The following is a 23,842-nucleotide window of genomic DNA, read 5'->3' on the forward strand; positions in this document are numbered from 1 at the left end:
CAGCGTGATCAGTATCTAATATTAGTCTGATTAGATCCTTCTCCTAAACCAATCTGCAAGCACCATGGAACAATGCGTCCTGTGATACATTCAACTTCATTGTAAAATGCCATTAATGCCACTTCTTTGGTTTGGCCATTAGTTTTCTGTTTGGTTATTTATTTATTTTTTTTTTTGCATAGAAACTTTTAAACTAGATGTCCTTTGGCATCATTACCAATTTCTCCCATAGTTGCATTTGGCCATTTCTATTGTGAAATCAAATCAAAATCAAAAATGAAATCTGAAATTTTGCTTGTATAGCAACATCACCCTAAATATTTAGAAGATCCTTTATCTCACTATTCCACCACTCACTCCTTCTTTCCTAGCACAAAATTATGATGAATGTCAAGTTGAATTGATAAAAGTCACACGAATTTCCATTTAACTGTTCAGACTGGGGTCACTGGGGTACAATACTATATTACATAATACACTACTTATTAAGCACAACAGAAGCAAGTGTGACAACACTGTACAATATGTTACTTGTCCTATTATGTATTTCTCTGCTGTTGACTGCTCTTGACTGCTTGGTTAAAAAAATCACATGTTCCTGTAGACATGGCAAGCTGCAAAACTGCAAAAGGATGTTAATATAAATGAAGTTCAATAGCAGGCCATCGGAGGAGTTTCCCTCAGGGAAAAAGAATAGTTTCCTGTTGTTTAGTGTTCTGTCAGATTTCAACAGGATGGCAAACCATGTGCCCTACAGAAACTTTCAGCCCACCGGGCCTTTCCAAAAGGGAAATAAAGACATTGTACCAAAAAACCATCCACTTATTGCTATGATATAAATAAAACTGTAGTCCTGTAGTCATGCTAAAATGCTTTTGCTATTAGTCATAGCTGTGATTTCTACTGTCGATCTTTTAAATATGACCTCTTCTTAGTCACTAGCCTTTTGGGCCTGTCAAAATATGAAAGTGCATAATCAGGCAGTGAACCATGCAGTGTGCGCGGGAAGCATTGGCCCTCATATCCCTCCATTGTCCTGTTTCCTTTCTTCCTGACATCCTTTGTTTTCAAGGAGAACGTGGACACATTGCGGAACAGTCACTGAGACTTTATACAATATATATAAAGAGGCAGCAGAATAGTGGCTTCCTGTTAAAAACTGTCACAGTAGCCGAACTGTCTCCACAGAAGAAAAAATTATATAAAGACTTTAAACCTGTCCCATATGTTGAGTAAAAGTACAGTAGAGTAGTTCCATGCCAGATTCATCACAGCATCTACCAATTATTGGATAAATATAGCGCTTTTTCCTAGGAGGTGGGCATGGCTCAATAGAGCCAATTAATGTGATAGTTTACCTTGAATAGACAGAGTATGCGGAAGACACAGAATGCGCCTACAAGCATGGGCTCCAAAAAACAAAACAAAAAAAAAAAACTGCAAGTAGACTGTGAATATTGAATCCTAAATATGAATGGACATATCAATGTATGTTCATTCTTCCTGAGGAAACTTCAAACTTTAAAAGTTTAAAACCAGTTTGTTGCATATGTTCCTGAAACCATGGCATTAATAAAAAAGCAGTAATGTGAAACACCACTATGAGATAAAACATGAGTAATTAAAGCCAGACATATCCACAAAAGTTTGAGGTGAGGGCATTTTAAATACCCAACCTGTGACCGCAGTTTAATGCGCTAAAAAATGTTGAGTAGAAGAAAAGTTATTCTAGATGAAGAATTTAATTGGGACTACATAATGCAAACAATGTACAGTATAGTATATGTTTTTTTTTTTATTGAAATGTGAGAAAACACTGCCCTCTGGAGTATACTAGTTGTAACAGGGCTAAGGGTTGCCCTACATTCAGCTCTTATTCTCCTTGCATCTTACATTTGGAAACTATAGGGTTAAGACATTAAATTTAATGAATGGTAGCAATTAGCAAATAAAAACAGTCTACAACAACTATTTACTCAGGGTAATAAGAGCCTACTGCCACAGCTATTTCATGTGAAAACTGCTTTGATAAACTAACACTAACCGAATTTTATATGCCTTATGACTTCTATGTCCAGGTTTTCTAAATAAATAAAATCATAAACAGACTATTAAGAGATACAAAATTCATACCTGTTTCCTTTGTTTTTTGTTACGTCTAAACTAAGCAAAATTCTAAGATTTTTTTTAAGTGACGTTGTTTAAGATAAGATAAGATAAGATAAGATAAGATAAGATAAGATAAACCTTTATTAGTCCCACAAGTGGGAATTTGTTTTGCCACGGCAGCAAGTGGACATTTAAAAATTAAGAAACAACAGAATAAAGTAAAATAAAATAAAAGTAGGGGAAATAAAATAAAATAACAAATACTAACAGTATAAATGTATACTATACAATCTGGCTATAAAATATGGCCAAAATATTTATATAAATATATATTTAGACTATAAGTTAACACAGTTGACTAAGTAATATGTTTGTACTCAATAAATATGTGTATCCATACAGAGAGTAAATGACAGGCATTTACAGTAATATTCTAAATGTTTTAAATGTTTTAAATTGCACTTTGCCCAGTTATGGTGGTTCCCCGAGACAGAAAGAAAAATTGCACGTTCCACCATAGCATTGCACATGACTGGAGATATTGCACATCACTATAAAGTTTAAAATGTTCTGTCATAATATTGCACTAACTACAATGGTGTATTTGATGTGTGTGTTTGTTCGTTTGTGCTTTTGCTTGTGCGTATGTGGTCAGAGTCTAAGTTGTACAGTCTGACAGCAGTTGGTAAGAAAGACTTGCGGAATCTCTCCTTCCCACATCATGGGTGCAGCAGCCTGCCACTGAAGGAGCTGCTCAGTGCTGTCAAATACTCCTGCAAGGGGTGGAAGATGTTATCCAACAGGGATGACAGTTAGCCACCATTTTCCTGTCACTCACCACCTCCACTGGGTCCAGAGGGCATCCTAGAACAGAGCTGGCCCTCCGAATCAGCCTGTTCGGTCTCTTTCTGTCCTCAACAGAGATACTGCTGCCCCAGCAAACCACACTGTAAAATATGGCTGATGCCACCACAGAGTCATAAAAAGACTTCAGAAGTGGGCCCCGCACTCCAAAAGACCTGAGCCGGTAGAGCCTGCCCTGCCCTTTTTTGTAGAGTGCATTTGAATTGTGAGTCCAGTCCAGTTTATTGTTTAGATGAACACCAAGGTACCTATAACTCTCCACAGACTCAATGACCATGCCTTGGATGTTCAGTGGTTATAGTGGAGGATGTTTGTGCCTGCGGAAGTTCTTTGGTTTTTCCAGTGTTGATCTGGAAGTAGTTCCTTTGGCACCAGTCCACAAAGTCCTTGTTAAGTTCCCTGTACTCCTTGTCATCCCCTTCAGCGATCAGGCCGAGTCATCGGAGAACTTCTGCAGGAAGCAGTTGGTGGAGTTGTGAGTGAAGTCTGCAGTGTATATGGTGAAGAGGAATGGGGCCAGAACCGTTCCCCGCGGAGCCTCCGTACTGCAGACCACCATGTCCGACACACACCCCTGAGATCTCACATACTGTGGTCGGTTAGTGAGGTAGTCCAGTATCCATGTTGTGAGGTGATGATTCACTCCTGTGTACTCCAGCTTGTCCCTCAAGATTGTTGGAAGGATGGTGTTGAAGGCACTGGAGAAATCACAGAACATGATTCTCACAGTGCTCCCAGCAGTCTCCAGGTGAGAGAGGGAACGATGCAGTAAGTGAATGATGGCATCCTCTACTCTAGTGCCAGGCTGGTAAGCAAACTGAAGTGGGTCCAGTGATGAGCTCACCAGGGGCCGAAGCTGAGCCAGGACCAGTTGCTCCAGGGTCTTCATCAAATGGGATCAAAGCCACCGGCCTGTAGCTGTTTAGATCCTTGTGATGTGGAGTCTTCGGCACTGGTACCACACAAGAGGTTTTCCAGAGCTTTGGAACTCTCCCCAGCTTTAGGCTCATGTTGAAAATGATCTCATCACCCCACACAGTTGATCTGTGCAGGACCTGACAACTCTTGAGCTGATGCCATCTGGATCTGCAGCCTTCCTGGCTTTGATCCTCCTAAGTTCCCTCCTGACCTGAATGGTTGAGGGAAACAGACTGGAGCTGTGTGTTGGATGTGTACTGGATGCTGTGGTTTGTTGTTTGAGAAGCATCGCACAGTCCTGGTGGGTACTGTTATCCACACAGAAGTTAATGTAGTCCATCAGGCAGGTGACAAGGCTATCGGCGTCACAAAGCACCTCCCACACAGTAGACTCAAAACAGTCCTTTAGAGCCTCCTCACTCTGCTCCGACATCTCTGAACTCTTCCCAGCTGTTCACACCATTCTCTTACACTACTTTATTCAGTATTTTACCCCTCTCTTTTCCTTCAAGGCCACAAGCTTTGCCACCTTGAGAGCGTGGTGCTTAGTGTGCTTTTCTTATACAAATTAAATTAATCGTGAGAATGATTTCCTTGCTGTTAAAAAGTTAATTATTTTTATATAACATATTTACCAATCAGCCTAATACTACTGTATGTGGGTCCCCCTTGTGCTGCCAAAACCCCTCTGACCCATCAAAGCATGGACTTCACAGGACAGATGTATTGTAATATCTGGCATCAAGACAGCAGATCCTTTTATTTTAAGACAAATTTTGAGGTAGAGCCTCTGTGGATTAGACTTGTGTTCCTAGTTCTAGTGTTTGTTTACAGTCTTACTGTATGTAAATGTCTTGCCCCCTCTTTTAATTCTGTGGGTTTTTGTTGTTGTTGTTGTTGTTGTTGTTGTTTAAAAAAAAAAAAAAAAATTAAGCCAAAAAGAAATAACCTTGTGGACAATTGTTGTATTGATACAAATTTAAACGGTTATATAACCATTTCCAAACATATGTTGAAAAAAAGTGCTACATCGCAGATCCTACACGATTTACATTTAGAATTAAAAGAGGCCTGAACAAGTATGGTTTGCTAGGAAGCATTGCCAGGAGAAACTTCTTCTGTCAACGAAGCACGATTGAGCTTTGCAAAATTGTATCCAAATAAACCACTAGACTTCTGGAACAATGTCCTTTGGATCTTTGGACCAAGATCTATGTTATTTACCAGAGTTACACATAGAATTAAACGAGGGGTTACTAACTTTTACACATAACTGTCAGTTTTATTACAGCTAAGTACTATTACTAATCAAAAAAGGAGAGTAATTAAATAAGGAAAGCTACCTGTTTGTGAAATGTATTAGCTGGGTATTCTTAGATCCCAATGAACATCAAATATATGTTGTATTTAAGATGTCTGGGGTCACATCAGTGCTGCTTTTGGCACTTAATATGGACTTCAATTCTCAAAATGCATTACAGACTACAAACAAGGCCACTATGCACTACAACAGTAATGAAACTTACTGCTCAAAATCTATAGAGCACAGCTGTTTCCAATTCACACTGCTTAAACACACAATGTTCAGAGTCCCTTTGTTAAGTATTGCTCAGTGGTCACCAAGTACTGCTCACTCACGTTACAGTACTCTGCCATACTACGTGTTGTTAATGGCTTTGATCTTTTTCTGTTTTTTGACTGTTGCTCATGATTCTGTCTTCATTGTTGTTTGCTCATTGTTTGACCCAGTCAGTGATTTGACCTTGACCTTGCCTGTCATTTTAGATTTGTTCGAAATGTGTTTTAAATAAAATGCTAAAATGGACACTGGCATCTGTCCCAGGTTCTCTTTGTTTTAAGCCATTCAGCTTATCTTTGACGCTCTAAAAAAGTGTACATGAAATTAGACAGAAAATGCTTTTATGTCTGTTTTTAAAATGCTTTTAAAAGTGTAAAAGTACAAAATAAGGACAAAAATGGACAAGAAATGTTCAAGTTTTTATTATTGTTTTTGTTTCAAAATAGCGATGACACTGTATTGCATAAAACTGGAAACAGTGTGAATGATTAAAAAAATTCATGCACCATGCATAAAAATAATGTGATTATGCATGGTGCATAATACCATTATTTACCTGTTAGAATCTGTTTATTGTTGTTGTTTCTTCCTTAAATATTATAGGATAAATGTGATCCCTAGATCCCTAGTCTTTTAGAAAAAAAAAAAATTACACATGACATGAGGCCAACCATTACTTGTTTTTAAACACTCATCAAACATAACAGGAAAATAGAACATGTATGGAGGAGGATGGTATTTTTTAAAAGCTATGTGAGCAAACAAATGACATAGAGCAGAGCTAAATGTACTCCAAGTACATCTTGATGAAGATATGCTGCTTGATAGTGTCACACAGGAACTTAAAGAAAGTGTATAAGGTAGGTAAATATAGGATTTTAATGATAATCATTAATCAGTCAACTTATCCAAGAACAAAATCCTTACAGGGCGGCATAGTAGAGTAATGTTACCTCAAACCTCCAGGGTCGAGAGTTTGATTCCTTCATTGGGTCTGTGTGCATGAAGTTTGCATGTATTCCCAATGCTTGGTGGGTTTCCTCTGTGTACTCTGGTTTCTTCCCACAGTCTAATGTAATACAGATTAGGTTAAATGGCATTCCTAAAGTTTGTGTGTGTGTGTGTGTGTGTGTGTGTGTGTGTGTCTGCTTGAATGCGTGCAAGCTCTGCGATGGATAGGGACCTTGTTCGGGGAAAACCCCGCATTGTGCCCATAGAAGTGTTATTAAATAATTATTAGCCTATAGAAGATAAATGAATTAATGTTATTTATTCATTACTTTTTTATTTTTTATTTAACAGTAAAAAACTGAATTTTCTTTTCATTTCTAAAACAAACCCATGGTTTTATAAGCCATAATTTATTTATCGGTGAAATGATCCATTTAATTCATCTGGCAAAGTAAACAATTTCTTTGTGTTACAGTTTCCCATGTCATAAACATTTTAGACAGTCTCTTACTGACTCTATAACTATTAAGCAATGATAGTCTATGTTTCTAAAAGGTTAGTTTTAATGAGCTTAATAAAAGAAAATTAAATTATATATATATTTGATTGGCCCACTCCAAAGTAATAAAACATTTTGCCCTTTTGTGTATATCCTGTGAGACATCCAAATCTTGGGATTCAGTTCCAGTCCAAAATGGATAAAATAAAAGAGTTGCATCAGGAATGATATCTAGTGGAAAACATGTGCCAAGTTGTGTGTGGATCGGAGGATCTGCTGTGGTGACCTATTGATGAAAGCAACTAACAATATTTCATGGCATGTAGAAGAGAGAATCTTGAATAAACATTGAATATCCCAATACAGTTTTTCTTATTTTTTTATTTCATGTCAGTTGATAAATACACATTCAGAGTCTACGCTGAGAAACTCAACCAAGTGTAGTGTGCTACTGACATTAACAAGGCCTTTTTTTCTGACAAATCCTGTCTTTTGCATTATGATTGGTTACAGGAATTTAGTCTAATCTATAATTGGTTGATTACATGTAAAATAACACGTGTATACATGTATATACCAATAACATGTATGTTTATTTTAAATGGCAGATATAACAGCTTAAATGAAGGAGACAATCTATTTTTAAGTCAAACAATTAATCCTTTTAGTAGTACCACCAACTTTGCCTGTGTCGATTGAATAACAACAACCAGAGGTGTCACCCATAGTGCATACAAGGCATCATGAGCAGCAGGAATAAGGTGAATAGAAAAGGCTTAGTAAGGAATTTTTGAGGCTGGTAACTCTTAATGAACGTCTCCTCTGCAGCAAAGGTAAGTTTTAGTCTTGCCCTCTTGGAAGGGTCTTTATGAGAGCTAGTTTCATCATGGTGCTTGATGGGTTTTACTTAATTTTACATTTACATTACATTTAGGCATTTGGCAGACGCTCTTATCCAGAGCGACTTACATTTTTATTTCATTACACATCTGAGCAGTTGAGGGTTAAGGGCCTCGCTCAAGGGCCCAACAGTGGCAACTTGGTGGTTGTGGGGTTTGAACCTGGGATCTTCCGAACCGTAGTCCAATGCCTTAACCACTGAGCTACCCCGAGCAACCCTAACCCCTAATGCAATACTGTTCTTGCAAGAACTATTTCAGAAAGGCTGACTTCTGTGTCTTAAAACAACAACTGACTCTTGTCCATATTTATTATTCCATACAATTCCATATTTGTTATTTCATAGTTTTGCTGAGAAATGTAGAAAATAAATCACTAAACAAAAACAATGAAATTTGCAAGTGATCTTTTTTTACAGTATATACTGTGTATATGTGCACACTCTCCCCTTTTTTTCTTTCCTCCCTCCTTAAACCCTTTTCTTTCCCATTATCCTAAATAAAATGGCCCTTTTTCTGTAAGACCTTGCTTCGTGTCTATTTGTTTGAGGTGCCACCCGTGCATCAAACCTGTTACTAAATTGCATTGATGGTAACTTTTGCTTTGATGTTATATTTATTCAATTTTAGCATTTTGTTTTTACTCAGTTCTTTAATTTTGTTAAATAATTTTTATACAAATCTGACTCCATGGGCATGCCTGTTAAAAGGTATTAAAGTTAGGATAATATCATAATTTTATGTTATTCATCATTAAAAATGAGGGGCTACTAATATGTATGCAGCTAGCAAAGTTAAAATAAAAGTTTTCATTTTCCTTCAAAGGTTAAGCTTAACCAGAGAGGCAGATAGGCAACTTTAACTCTGCCTTGTGCCCGTCCATGATTAATATGTAATCTTTGTGAATACTGAAATATCAATTAATTCATCTTCTATACCTCTTATCCTATGTACAGGGACAAGGGGGGGAGGGGATGGGGGGCTTGAAGCCTATCCCTGGAGAGCACAAGGGCACAAGGCGGGTACATCATGAACTGGATGACAAGGGCACACATACACTGTGTGGGCTGGAAACTGTGGGAGTTCCTGGAGGAAGCCCACCAAGCATGGGGAGAAAAAACAAACTTTTACGCACACAGACCTGTCAAGAGGTAGGAATCAAACCCAGATAATGTGAGGCCACGCTGGAGGTATGAGTGCTATAATATAATTTGATAAATCGGTATAATATCCAGTTAACAAATGTTAATGTTAGGCTTTGCAGTTGGCTTCTACAATTAGGCTTGACAAATGTTGGTTTGCATCGTCTCAGTCACTCTTGTGTCTAACCGATTAGCTCAAGAATGGTTCATCTTCTATAACTCAAAATTGCTTGACTTTTGTGATGAACGCATCTAAAGGCAGTGATGTATTTACTTATATAACTCAGGAGGGGGCGCTATAAATCTAAACGATGCTTGGGAGTGGTGAGAAAATACCCAACCCTCCGTTAGACTGGTCTGCTGCACTCTTCCTGCACCAGAGGCAGTTTGTACATTCTGCACGCGCTGATGAGGAAATACGATGCGCGCTCGCGCTCTACAGCGCCAGTGAGCGGTGTGACGTCACTTCGCCCGAGATGAGGGCGATCACTCCCAGCAGCATCTCCCACTAATGCACGCTGTACGAGGACTCTACTACAGCGCGTGAACACATCAGTAGCGCGGAATGTGACTAGGCGACATTGTATCTTAATTGTAGCCCCTTTGTTGTCTTAACTTCAGACTGAAGGCTGTCACAGGGAGAAGTGTCGTCCTGAAATCGCTTCAGTCAGCGCGAGGACAGCCCGGTCTTTCCATTTCCCCTGGATTTGATGTCAGTTTGCAGAGACAATGCTGGATTTTTTAAACCTTTAATCGGGGTTAATCTCATTTCGGGTGCTGTTGTCGAACTTCGACAACAATATTTGCTGAAACACTGCCTTTGATTATTGAATGTTAATTCTCTGAGCATAATGAGCGGTAAGTAGACACTTTGCGTTCATTCTGCAGTATGATAATTTTGACTGATGATTAACTTTTGTCTAAAGGAAAATGAGCAGTCTGTAAAATGAGATGCAATTACAAATGAATTTGCACGGGGGAATCACGTCATTAGCAGCCGCTGTTCACTCTATATGACTTTCCTCCAGGGTTTCATTCTCAGCTTGTAACAGAGCCAGTACTTACTGTCGTGCTGAACATCACCCTGTGTCATCTGGTTCTGTTGAATCAGTACATTTTTAGCAGGTAGTAGTTAGTTTATATATATATTAGGTATATGAGCTATGGCTTTGATATGCTTTGCTTAATATCTTTTATTATGCTGAATGTGATTTTGCCCATTGAATGTGATAAGAACCAGGATTGAGGGCATAGAAATATGACCAAAATCAGCTGTCATGTACAGTACAGTATTATAAATGCTTAGGCAGTCGATTTGAAAAGGAACACCGGCACACATTCACTTTCATGTGGTTATCCAATCAGCCAATCAAGTATCAGCAGTGCAGCACATTAAATCATGCAGGTACAGGTCAAGAACTTAATGCATGTTAATGTCCACATCAGACATTAAAATGGGGAAAGTCATCTTTGTCACTTTAACTGTGGCATGGTTGTCATGCCATATTGGTTGAGTTGGGTATTTCAGAAACTGCAGATCCCCTAGAATTTTCACATACAGCAGTCTTAGTGTTTACACTGAATAGTGCGAAAAACAAAAACAATGAGTGAATTACAGTTCTGTGGGTAGAAGCGGCTTGTTAATGAGAGGGACAAGAGGAAAATGATGAACTGTCATGAAGTCTTTAGTAAACTCAAACTATCACTCTTTACAACTGGGATGAGCAGAAAAGCATCAGAACACACAACACATCAAAACTTGAGAGAACGGGGAACGGAAGACAACATCAGGTTGGTGATAATTGGGTTACAGGCGTAGGATCATTAATGCCCATCAATGAGACAACACCCAAGCAAACAGCTAAGCATACAACTAAATGAGCTTGTATTTCTGTTAAACTATTCTATTCCTGGCTCTGTTTGGCTCTTCCTCCCACCAAACCAAGGCTTGGTTTGCTTTGACATCACATGTCTGGCATGTCTATAATGAGATCCTAAATTCCATACTCAGCTGATTAGGGCATGATCTGGCCTATCACACTTACAAAAGAACATTGTTTCTGTTCAAGCAGCAGACGATCTGAGAGAACCTTTAAAATTTACTTAGTTTAAGGGATTGTCCTTCTCAGTTAACGTAGTGAAGACTGTCACCAGCCTCCAGCTGGATTAAAGGTCACTGTTCTCAGTTTAGGACAGATGGAAAATGTGTCAATCCTTTGGTTGAACGAAGAAGGGGGAAAATTTTTAAAAAATCCATTAAAAATATATGTTGCAGAACATATAGCTTAATACTTTGATTTCATTTTATGTTTATATTGAAATTTTTTAACTGATAATTTATAATTAGTTATAAAAAGCAACAGTAACCAATAATAATCATAAATACAATAAGCATACAAATTCATATCATATGCCCACTTTCCTCTGTAGCAACTGAGATTTATAGGAAGGGTTGGCACATGAAGACCTTACCAATGCAGTATTTGCATTCAACTGCTGAAGTTGGAAAACTGGCCCCAGTTTTTCCTGAGACCTGATCATGAGTTAACTCCTTGTGTTAACAAAACTGTCTGTAAATTCCCTTGATTTCACACATTTGTTTGACATATGTTTTACTTAGGGCTGTTTTATTCTGCCAAAAATCATAATCAGGATTACTTTTCAATATTGATAGAATTAATTAATATTATTATATTATAATTAAGATCACTTATTGACTTTAAAACATCATGCATTAATGCACTTGTGTGGATTTTAAATATAATTAAATAGAAAACAAATAAAAGAAAATGTTTGAAATTTTTTTTGGGAGTTTAAGTAAGTTTGGACTTTTGGTGAGAAGCAAAAGTGCAGAACTGTAATGCAAATAGATGCTCTGGATTATAACACAAAACCAAAACATTATTGTGCAATGTTATGTGTATATAATTATAATAATTATTTAATCTGGATTATCTTATTTTGGATGTAAATTAATGTTGGAAAACAGAATTGCAATTGAAAATAAACTCTGTTAATAGTGCAGCCATAGTTTCACTCTGCTCTTTAATAATTCTTTCTTTCTTTCTTCTATTATTAAGTAGAAATCTTTGTAATGCTATGGACATAATACTGAATTATGAACTACTTATGAGCCCCATTAACAGAGCTTTTAATTACTAAAAGATGTGCCTATGACTTTGTTGACATGGAATTTAATTGAACACTCACAAGCGCTTTTTTCTTTACCACGCATCTGTTGAATTTTGAAGATGTATTTTAAAAAAGTGTTACAGTGATATGTGTGGAATGAAGGTGTGGAATTGTGTTTATTAAGTAGATTTCAAATCCACACACATAATCGCATATTAATCGCATATAATCTGTTGAATTTTGAGATAATTTCTTTTGTAATATAAGGGGATTTTCCATTAAAACATTTATAGGGCTGATTGCGATGAAACAAAGCTTACGTGATACCTCAAGCTCAGCCGAATACACCAGTGAAAACCGCATTAAAATACATTTGATAGTTTTTATGTAATGTGTGCACAAACAAACAGACAGATGAAAATTACAAAAACAATCTTGATGTGTTCCATTACTCATCTTACATTCCCTCAAATATATTGTTCGCAAACATCTTCAATGTTCAAACACAGCAACTTTACAGTTCCATTATATGTATAGATATAGTGGAGCTAAACATAAATGGAATCTGACAGTGTTCAGTCACTTCCTTCTGAGGAACAGGGTGGGGTTTTCATATTTTCTGTGAAGTCTCCAACACATCATAGTGTCATTTACAAAACAATCACAGCTGTTTACTAATGGTTAATCACACTGAACCCAAATCATACTAACCCAACAGGATTTTTTGAATGTCAACTTACAACGTTGTGGTGACGCCAGTTTGACCATTTTACCTACTTTGCAACAACATTGTTTTTTTTTTTTTTAATTTAGAATGACTTTTTTGAAAAGATGTGGGAAAAGCATTGACTACATTAAGACAGAAATGAAAATGGGAATGAATGGCCAACTACAATGTTTCAAATGCGACTTTAAAACAACATTAATAACAAACCGATTTCCTGACCAGGACTCAAACTGCGATAAGAATACTATGCACTTACTACTGGAAAACTAGCCTCTGGTGATAATAAAAAACAAAATAACAAGCAACATGAAAAAATACAGAAAAACAGCAATTTACCAAAATATTAAATTGCGAAGCAGCCAAAGAGTAAAAAAAAAAAAAGCAATTAATATTTGAAAGCTAAAATGATCTTCAAAGTAATATTTTTTCAAAAGAAAATTAAACAGAGGTAACACTGTAAAACGAAGTGATGCGTGACATGAGATACACTTGCTGTGTGTGGGAAGCTGTTGTGTCTGGGCGATCTCTGAGCGGAATTCGAAACCCTGTTAGAACCTTAAGAAGCATTGGATGTGTTCGGACGTCATGTGAATTGATGTTTAATGGCATAAATGCTCCAAATAAAGGTTATAAATGTTTATTTGCTTTGAGGTTTTATTTTATTTTTTTCTCAATGTTATGTCAACATCAAATATAAAGTTGTTCTGATAATGAATGTCATCGCAACATCATTGTATTTAAATATGTCACAACGTTTATCCAACATAAGGCATCTGCTGTGGCAGAAAATAAAAAAAGACTTTTTTTCATTAACATTAAGTTATCAGATATAAGCCAATAACTTAAGAGAACTTAATTAATGGAACAAATCCAAACTAAAACACAAACTGTCAAACAGAAACATAATGATGGAGAAATTCATAGTAAGCACAAATGTGTTTACTATGACAAAAGCCCCACCCTTGTCTTTGCCTTGTCAGCAACTGTATAATTCTTTTTTCCACATTTTATAGGAAAGTTGGAATACTTAAAATTTTTTCTTTGGGATCAATAAAGTATCTATCTATCTATCTATCTATCTATCTATCTATCTATCTATCTATCTATCTATCTATCTATCCATCCATCCATCCATCCATCCATCGCCTCACCAATGATTTCAATGCATATGTAGCATTTTCTATCCTGTATTAGAAGTATCACCTTCTGCTCCTATGTTAAATAGTATGAGCCTCAGGAGACCATTTTTAATATAGATGAATGCAGTGATGGAACATAGGCATATTGACCTATTTTCGAAAAATATCACTGGTAAACAAAGTATAGCACAAGGCAGAGGAATACATCCGTTTATTGCAAATTCATTACAACTGGATTGCAATATTTAATTTTGATACATTTTCCCGCCATTATCTCATTAATTATACTTGTGAAGTCTGTTCAATGACACAATGCAAATAATAAATGCCAAACCTGAAACTAAATCTAATTTTAATCTTAGTAACCAACGACACCTTTCTGCTAGTTCTGCTATGTTTTGTGAAAGAATTTTTGTAATTAGACAAAAATCTCTGCAAGGTCAAAACTGTGTAATATTCCTGTCCTTGTGGCCTCACCAAGGTATTACAACTAACCTGTACAAGCAAGACAATTCCCCGGTGTACAAAGCAAGGTCCATAAAGCTTTTGAAAAGGTTGAAATAGAAAAAAGATTTTATGGCCTGCTCAAAGCCCTGAACTCAACCGCAGTGATCACCATTTATGATAAACGAGAACACCAGGTGTACCTCAGACCTCATCGCCTGACATCAGTGCCTAACTTCACTATCTTTATGCCTGAAGGGGAAAAATCCCTGAACCAGAAGAGTTAAGGTTATTGTAATAGCAAAGGGAGAATATATCTGAAATGAAATTTCCAGTAGCATATATGAGTGTGATGTGTTGGCAATGAAACTTATGACCTACTCAACATATGTTTCATAATTACTCTTACTTTTACATTTACTTAAACTATATATCATTTATCCTGTACAAGGTTATAGAAGTCCTAGAGCTAATCCCAGGGGACTTTGTTTCCATTGCGAGCACACACATACACATACCAGGCAATTTGGAAAAGCCATTTAGCCTACTCTGCATGTCCTTGGACTGTGGAAGGAAACTCGAGTACCCAGAGGAAACCCATCAAGCGCAGGTAGACTGGGCTCTAAAAAGACTGGGCTCTAAAAAGACCTCCAGGCCTCTGGATGATATTTGTTATCACATAATCTTGCACTGATTACCGTATATGGCAGGACAGTGGGTGTTATTAAGTTGGGAACCCTTGGAAGGAAAAGTAGGCTAGATGAGACATGTAACGGGGAAAGAAAATAGAAAAAAATATATTTTTACTCTGACTAAGAAAATTATATGGATAGTGTTTTTGAAGCAGATGGTTCATTAACCATTATAATAAACATTTGCTTAGCTGTATATTTGTTTTAGTGTTTTTTTAATTAAAAATGGAAGTTGATCCTACAGTATATGCAGAAGATTCATATTTCCTATTGTTTCTACAATATTGCTTATATGAGAAAGCCATGTGTCTGAAAGAAAAAACCCGCATCCTGTAAATGCAGGTTTATTGTTATTTTATATAGGTATCAAAGAACTAGAGCACCTACATTTATAATGCACAGGCCTGATGCCACTGGGTTATTACTCACAAGACGCAGGGATATTTAAATAGTAACATATAGCATTCTTTCAACAGACTTTTTGGTGTGATACAGATTGCCTGTACTGCATCTTAATATGAGTGGAAAATTTGATCTCCCTTATTGCAGTAAGAACATGCAAAACAAAAATGAACATATTGTAAAATAGATAAATTTATCATATGTCTTGCTTCATTTATTGATCAAATTAAATGACACTGAATGGTCTTAATAATCTCTTAGTTGATTATAAGTCTTCATAGTCCAGATAATGTCTTATGTCTCCATTGCATTTAAAATGTGAAATTAAGTTTCAATTTCTAAATTTAAAGCCATGTTCAAAACAGTAAGGCCATTCCTTTACAACATTTGTTGTTAAAAAATAAACATACTTAAAGAATGGAGAGCTGCCTTTGAGAGAAAATTAAGACATTTTGAAGTTGAGGAAAAAAGGCATCATAAAGCATTGGGCATACAATATGATACAATATAATATAGAGTCTGCTGTCATCATGTCCAGTGCTTTAATTTCTGTGTGCCCAAGATGTAATGATTTTACCTAGTTAGGATGACAATCTGGCCTGATTTGTCGATGGAATTTATTTGATTGGTTATATAGCTATGCAGACAGCAGGTTGTGTTGATTTGGGTTATGTTCACATTACCAGTCTGAAGTATCTCCATTCTGGTTTTAAAACTGATGTGACACAGATCTGATTATTTCTTGAATTGGATTTTTTGTATGTGGTTCTAGATACATAACTGATATACGGCCATGCAGCTTGAATGAGAACTGTTAGATTGGACGAAATTCATATGACTTTTTGCCTCTGTACATGCGTGGGGAGCTTGCTGACCTCAGTCAGATTAAGCATCACAGGGATTTCATATTAGTGCTAGCAATATTTACTAAAACAGCTACAGTAGGCATCTGGCTTTCTGGACTGCAACAAATACATCAAACTAACTGGCATCCATCCTCTAAATCACAAGCATATTAGCGGGAGCGTATGGATGTGCCGTATCATAGGACAATTGTATCCACATTAGAATTAAATGAAAGTCACTGGTAATTATGAATGAACTGTGAGAAACAGTCATGACAATCTGAATTGATCAATGTGAATGTAGCCCTAGCTGGGTAGCAGCAGCCCTACACCATGTATGCTCAGCTAGGGGTAACAACATAATAGTTGAATGTGTCTTGATTATAACCCCGGTGTAAAAATCCAATTAACAGAAACATGTGACGGGAAATGTTGATGATGGTTATGTTTGTCCACCCTACAGCTGCTACTCATGTCATACGACGCTTCTTTGTTTCCTAGGCAACCTGAGTTTTACAGTTTTACTTCCGAGCTAGAAAACTGAAAAATCACCCTCCATTTTAGAAATGTTTTCTATGCTGGCCATTAGGGTAGTTTAAAGTAGTGGAAGTTTAAAATATAACAAGTGATCACCATTCCACTGTGGATGATACAAAACAAGCACAGCAATTTCTACCTCAACTACTCTTACCACACCTTCTGCTTCTATGGACACAGGAACTTGACTAGGACATGAGTAATTGTGAATTAGAAACTGTATCATGCTGTGTTACAATCCCTGGAGGGAAAAGTACTAAAACAGGGCACAAGTGACAGGTTTTTTGTGTGTCAGTCACATTAAAATTGTGGGAACAGTCAATGCCAGTCTGGGAATACACCTGATGGCTAGTTTTTTGACTAACAGATCATAATCGATTCTGTCAGACCTTGAGTTAGATGTGATTTAAGTGATCATTGCGAGAATGGGTGAGTTTTACTTCTGCCATTGAGTTCTCTGAGGAACCAATACTTGTATACTTTGATAGATGATTCCCTTTAGTATGTTAAAACTGCTGGTGAAAGCTGAGTGGCAAGCATTCCCTGTGTCAATTTAATAAAATCCAAAGACAGCTGAACACCGTTGATACTAGCTCAAGAAAAAAAAAAGGTTTGTTTAATCCATCATTTGTTTATCAATTTTAAGGAGCCAATCATTATATTATACACAGAGTTACAGCCAATGGGTGTGTGTGTGTGAGTGTCTGTATGTGTGTGTGCCCTGTGATGGATTGGCGCCCTGTCCAGGGTGTACCCTGCCTCGTGCCCTACGCCTCCTGGGATAGGCTCCAGGTCCCCGCGACCCTGAATACAGGATAAAGCGGTATAGATGAGGAGTGAGATGACACAGTTACAGCAATTCTGCTCTGTCTTATCTACTATGCATTCTCATCTACTGTATGGCTCTGTGTCTCTTCCACTCTCATATAATCCTCTGTGACTGTAATCTTCTTGGAGTCTTCTCAGCTCAGTGCAGAAATAGCCACAGTCCTTTAAGCCCAGCGGTTATCACCTTACACCTTGAACTGGTAGTGAGTGGTCTTGTGCTAAATATTGCCCTTCAATAAACAAGCTGATCTGAAGTGGTTTCAGGTTTTATAATTTCTGTACTAATACTGAGGATATGAGTTATGAAGACATAAATGCAGGTTATAGTCTGTTGTACTTTTATCATGGACATTTACAATTTTTACTCAAATTAAGATTAAATTAATTGTCATTCTTGCTGGTTTATATTCCACTTAATTGTTGAGTTATGGTGTTCTGGATTGAGTACTGATTATGTTCTTTATTTAAGCATGCTGTGCTACTAGTTGTGAAACAGGTCAAGGCATCTGATTTTATCACTGTATAGTAGTTTCCTGCTGCTTTCTATACTTTGTTATGATTTTCCTGTTTTCTGCCGTACTGTACATCCTGTGCTTTCATTTTTGTTTTAGTTAATGCTTTATACATTTACTTCTGCACTAACATTGTGCCATGCCAATAAAGCAGCAATCCTTTTTATTTTTGGCAAGATAACAGTAAATATAAGTTTTAAAACATACTTTTTATGGAACAGTAGTGGACCACTGTTTAGAACATGGCTTTATAAATGCCGTCAATCTACTTCAATATCTCTGTGAGTGTGCAGCTTATTGATCTCATTTTCCAATCTACACAGCCACAGCTGATAAAGTAGGAAGGCAGATGAGATGATCGCTTTTGACATTTTTTCTGAAGTATTAATAATATTCAGCAAAGCAAGAATGTTGACTGCCAGAGAGTACACTGCATCAGCAAGTGTAAATAGGCAAGTGTACTCGGGTACTGAACATTACTACTTTTTGTAATTATACTACTAATGTAAAACTCTGTCAATTGGGGAGACGGGAAGGTAGAGCAATTGAATCTTGGCACTGTATGAAACAATCAAACCGAGTGCAAAAAGCTCCCTTAATGTAGCAGTCTGCTGCTTACTCTGATTGGCACAGAATAACATGTGGAACAAAAGCTGCCAAGAATACACTGGTTGAAGTTAATTCTAATTTGCTGTTGTAGATATACAGACACCTGTCTGTCAGACACCCAATAAACGCTATGCTGTGATTTCTCAGTGATTCAGTCCAGGGTAAGGAAATCACCACAGGGATTGAAATAGTCATATTCAGTACTGGAGAATGCAGGATTAAGACACACATCTAAAGTTTTGTCATATTTTTGAAAAAAAGAATTATTTTACTGCATATATGGTTGAGCTTTACATAATCAATCCAACTAATTCTACAAAAGGGAAATTAGGAATAAAGCACAGGTTTCGTGCACTCATATATGGTTATTTCTGGACTTTTTAATTATAACCATCATTACATGGCTCACTAAGTGATGTGACCAATTTGTCAAATTATGAATTATTTCTTGAAATGTTCACATTTTTTTTATATTATGAGTTTATATTTCAAATATTTTAATATTAACCTTTATATAATGGAAGTAAGAAGTGCTTTTGAAACTGTTCATGTACGTACATTGTTGTGGGAAATATGCAGTAACTCATGCGAATTGACAGCAGAATAGAAAACTGGCTTTAAATAAAATGAAACTATTAATAATATTCAATGAAATAAAACTGTACGTCATCTTTACAACAATTTATAACGTCTTTTGTTTGCACAAATGCCCCAGTTAATGATACTATTAAGTGAATTTGCCTTGAACCATTTAAAGCTCAAATGCGAAATGAACTGGCCATGCGTGCCCTAAACTGCATTTGGCCAATGAAGTGTCTGAATAATTTACATATAAATTGTGCAATTAGTACCTATATCTCTTACAGAAAATGTGACACAGAATGGAGCTTTGTGGCTTTTCTGCATCTTTAAAGTGTGCTGTAGTTGTGTATTATTTGTGTTCCAATGTCACAGTTGGGCCAAATCCACAATGTAGAAAATAATGTAGGCAGAAGTCCAGGTCCAGAGTCTGTCAGAGGAATATTACTAGTGTGGGCAAGAGTCTCTGTGGGAGCATAACCATATTAATGGGTCATTGTTTAATGGCTTTTTACAGAGTCAGTGGAATGTAGTGTTTTTCAATAGGCTGAATTTCGTCAAATGATTTGTTGCGCATAACACATGGTTTGTTTCAGTAACCGGCCTTTAGAAGTGTCTTGAGGACTAAGTGGCTATTAATTAGTCCACATTAAATTTAATTTAACAGGCATGTAGGAGAACTGCAAATAAATAACCTGCACCATCAGTTTTGTATTTAGTGTTCTTCTAGTATGTATGTTCTTGTTTTATGCATCTCGAATCCTGCCATGTGTACACATAAATGAAGTATAGGCTACATCAGAATCAACTAAAATCAAACCATCACATATACATGAATAACACTTACCAAAGCCTACCAATGAGTTAAATCGAAGTCAAATATTTTGTATAAATAACAACTATTATTCATTATCTATAATTTGACTTGCTTCCCACCCTATTATGTTAGCTCCAGGAATCATAGTTAATCTAACCTGGCTTTTTAGTTAAACACAGTCGGTAAATGTTAGTGAATCATATTACAAGGAGTTCATTTCCTTTAAGGAGACATCTCATTTTATTTTTGCTCACTACACATATTAAAGCACTTTACTGAGGTAGGATCAGGTGTTCATTTTCCCATTGTGGCTTTAAATGCACAAGGATGCTTGTATTGCCAACTACATTGTAAAACATGGAAAGGTTATAAGAGATTGCAAATTAGTATGGTTTCTTCATTATTTTCCACAATTAATTTGAATGGGGAAAAAAATGGGACTTCAATATACTGGCTGGCCAAAAAAGGTCACTGTTTTAAAAGGGTCACATTATTGACCTGCATCAAGCAAAGTGCATTTTTAAATGACTAGAATATGGTTAAGAACTGTCCAACAAATTATTCAAACTTGTTCACTCTTAAATCAATCATATCGACACAGGCCAAGTGTTTTACCCTGTTTCCCAACATTACTTGAGCAGTAGTATGAAAAGATGTGGTCACCCGGGGTCACATGTCTCCTTGATTGGTTGTTGTCTTTGAATCACTTTGAATGGGAGCGTAGCCCAACAGACAGACAGGCGGGAACTAGCTACAACTAATTTGGGGAAAAGAAATCAAACCAAACACACACACACACACACACACACACACACACACACACACACACACACACACACACTTTTTGGTAAGGCTAATCAAGAAAAATCAGGCTTTGATTTGCTAGGGATGATAACAATTCCAAGACCCACATTGTGAAAGAGTGGGAACATGAGGAATTATTTTCACACATGAATTGGTGACCACGTTGCAATCTGTAGTCAAAGCTAAAGGCGGTCTCACCAAATTATAGTGTGTTGAAGCTGGCAATGTACAAAGTCAAAACTAGTGAGTAGAGCAGATTTCCTAAGTACTAATTACAGTGCAGTAAACAAAGTTTTTAGTTATGGGTACAAAGATATTTTTTAAAGTAGGATCAAAGCATTATTAGAAAAATCTCATTCGACCCGCTCCCAGATACAAACCAATTCAAAATAAACACTTGAGAGGAGAGAGAGAGAGAGAGAGAGAGAGAGAGATTTGGCATTCGCCTTTGGCTCAGAATCTCACACAACCTACTACCCAATGTCCCAAAGACATGAGGATCTTATCACTATTATCTATCGTTCTTTAACCTTAACTACTGCTAGATGTTTCTTAGTGTGGCATCTCTGTTCTTCCCAACAGTATCTCACCAGCAGAGCTGTTATGGCAGCGAGCACAATCCTGGACCTATTCGCTGCTTTCGCTGCAGAGAGGTGTGTAAAGGAGAGGTTGTACGAGTGCAAAACGTCCACTTCCACATCAAATGTTTCACCTGCCAAGGTAAGGAGTTGCTATGCAAGTGTTTAACTGATTTATTAAGTTTTATGTTCAGTCCAGTGTGTGGAGTAGCTAGCCGATTAGCTATAATTAAATATTTAGGTTAAATTAAAAAAGAATAATAATGATGGAAAAAACTTGTTTATTTATTTTTTTTCTTTAAATGTATTTTATGTAGTGTTAAATTTCTATTTAAAACAACAATATACATAAAATTAAAAAGAAAAAGAAATTTAATGCTTTTATTTTACACAAATAAACCAGACAGCACGGCGGCTTAGTGGTTAGCACTGTTGCCTTGCACCTACAGGTTCCAGATTCGATTCCTGCCTGGGTCTGTGGGCATGGTGTTTGCATGTTCTCCCCGTGCTTGGTGGGTTTCCTCCGGGTACTCCGGTTTCCTCCCACAGTCTAAAGACATGCAGGTTAGCCTAATTGGCGTTCCCAAATTGCCTGTAATGTGCGAATGAGTGTGTGACTGCCTGTATGTGTGTGTGTCCTGCAGGGGATTGGCACCCTGTCTGTGGTGTACCCTGGGATAGGATCTAGAGTACAGGATAAAGCAGTATAGACGATAAGATGAGACAAATAATTATTTCACATAACTGGGGATCCTGGCATTTACACAGGATGTGAGCGCAGAACACAACTGGGGAAAAACAACAACTTTTAATTATTTTCTCCCTCACAGGGCAAAGTATACCATTGATAATATAAATACAATTATTAGAAAGTCAAATAGTGATTAAAGAAACTGAGGTTAACATTTTTTTTTCTAAAAGTAAATTCCAGCTTTGTATTAACTTCAAACTCTAGTTTACTCTAAGAAATTAATATACTTTCAACATATTACCTTTTTATCTTTGTTTAACTGAGAAAATAATATTTGATCCCTTCCCTAACCGTTTTGGGTCTGCCATAGTGTTTGTTCTTGTCTTTCTCCTAGTCTGTCTAAAGCAAAGACCAGTTCCAGTGAGATAATTTGCTTTTGCATCTCTTTTTTTTTTCAGTGATTAACTTTAAATTTGTGAAGCTGAGTGCGTGACAGGGAATAATGCCTACCTACAGTACAGTAGATCACCTAAAACAAAATGTTCCTCAGGTTGAATTTTGTCTAGTGAAACACATCGTTAAATATAAATTTGTCTGGTATTACAAAAATCAAATTGGCAGAGCTTTTTAATTACAGATTCGATAGATGTTGTGTTTATGGCTGCCCATAAAACGCTGTTCTAGTGGCTTTCTCCAAATTGCTTTTTTTCATGCTGAAATTGCTGTTCAATGGTTCCTGTGGTAACTGTGGAAAGCAGCACCCTAGTTCGTGGTTATTCTTAGCAACATTAAAGCAAAAGAAGTATAACCTTTAATGGAAACATTTTATATCAAAACTTTAAAAAGAGGCAAATGCAAGCAAGTGGGGTTTTTCCCCATGATATTGTCTTGGAAGAAATTAACTTGCTCAGCAATATCATTCATTCTGTTGTTCTTTCTGCTTTCTGGCCCTTCCCTTAATATTTAATTAATTGAAACGATCTTTTTTGTATTTTTATTTTTTGTATTATTTTTTTGTATTTAATATATATTTTTTTCATGGTGCCGTTTCCTCCGACAAATCCCAAGTGGGATCTCTCTAGGAATCTGGAACCATAAGGAAACCATACACATACATTTACACACTCATTCATATTTTAGGATATTTTACTGTAGCTAACCCACCTCTCTGCATGTTTTGGTGACGTGAAAGAAAAAAAGGAAAGCATGGATGAAACACACATTAGGGGGAATATAGATAACTCCACATAAACAGACCCAGGGTTCCCTAGGGTTACAATATGGCAAGCAGTCATTCAGGGTTTGCTTTGTAGATCAGGATGTAGCCACAGGGTGTCATAATCAAAATGGGAAGGTGCACTTATGATTTATTTTTCTGACTGTGGAAAAAGTGTTAAAAATGTATAAAAGCAATGAGGGAAAAAAACAGACCTTTCTCAATTCTTTATAGCAATGACGTGGCCCTGGTGGTTGCCTGTGCCCCTACTCACTGGAATTTCAACAAGCAGAGCTCTATAGATAGATTGTTCAAATCTCCCACTTTTG

The 23,842-nt window shown here is 36.8% G+C and overlaps 1 protein-coding gene across 6 annotated transcripts in view; it reads left to right on the forward strand.

Annotated features, from left to right (window-relative positions):
• Positions 1 to 9,381: 9,381 nt before the first annotated feature.
• Positions 9,382 to 23,842, forward strand: part of ablim3 (actin binding LIM protein family, member 3) — a 78,119-nt gene continuing 63,658 nt past the window's right edge. For all 6 annotated transcript variants that reach the window (XM_053505918.1, XM_053505913.1, XM_053505914.1 and 3 more), the window contains exons 1-2: positions 9,382 to 9,819; positions 21,611 to 21,748. In XM_053505918.1, the coding sequence (XP_053361893.1) occupies positions 9,813 to 9,819; positions 21,611 to 21,748 (145 nt within the window). In that variant the 5' untranslated portion in view covers positions 9,382 to 9,812. The remainder of the gene's footprint in view (positions 9,820 to 21,610; positions 21,749 to 23,842) is intronic.

Source organism: Clarias gariepinus, chromosome 10 (assembly GCF_024256425.1).
Source record: "Clarias gariepinus isolate MV-2021 ecotype Netherlands chromosome 10, CGAR_prim_01v2, whole genome shotgun sequence".
NCBI lineage: Eukaryota > Metazoa > Chordata > Actinopteri > Siluriformes > Clariidae > Clarias > Clarias gariepinus.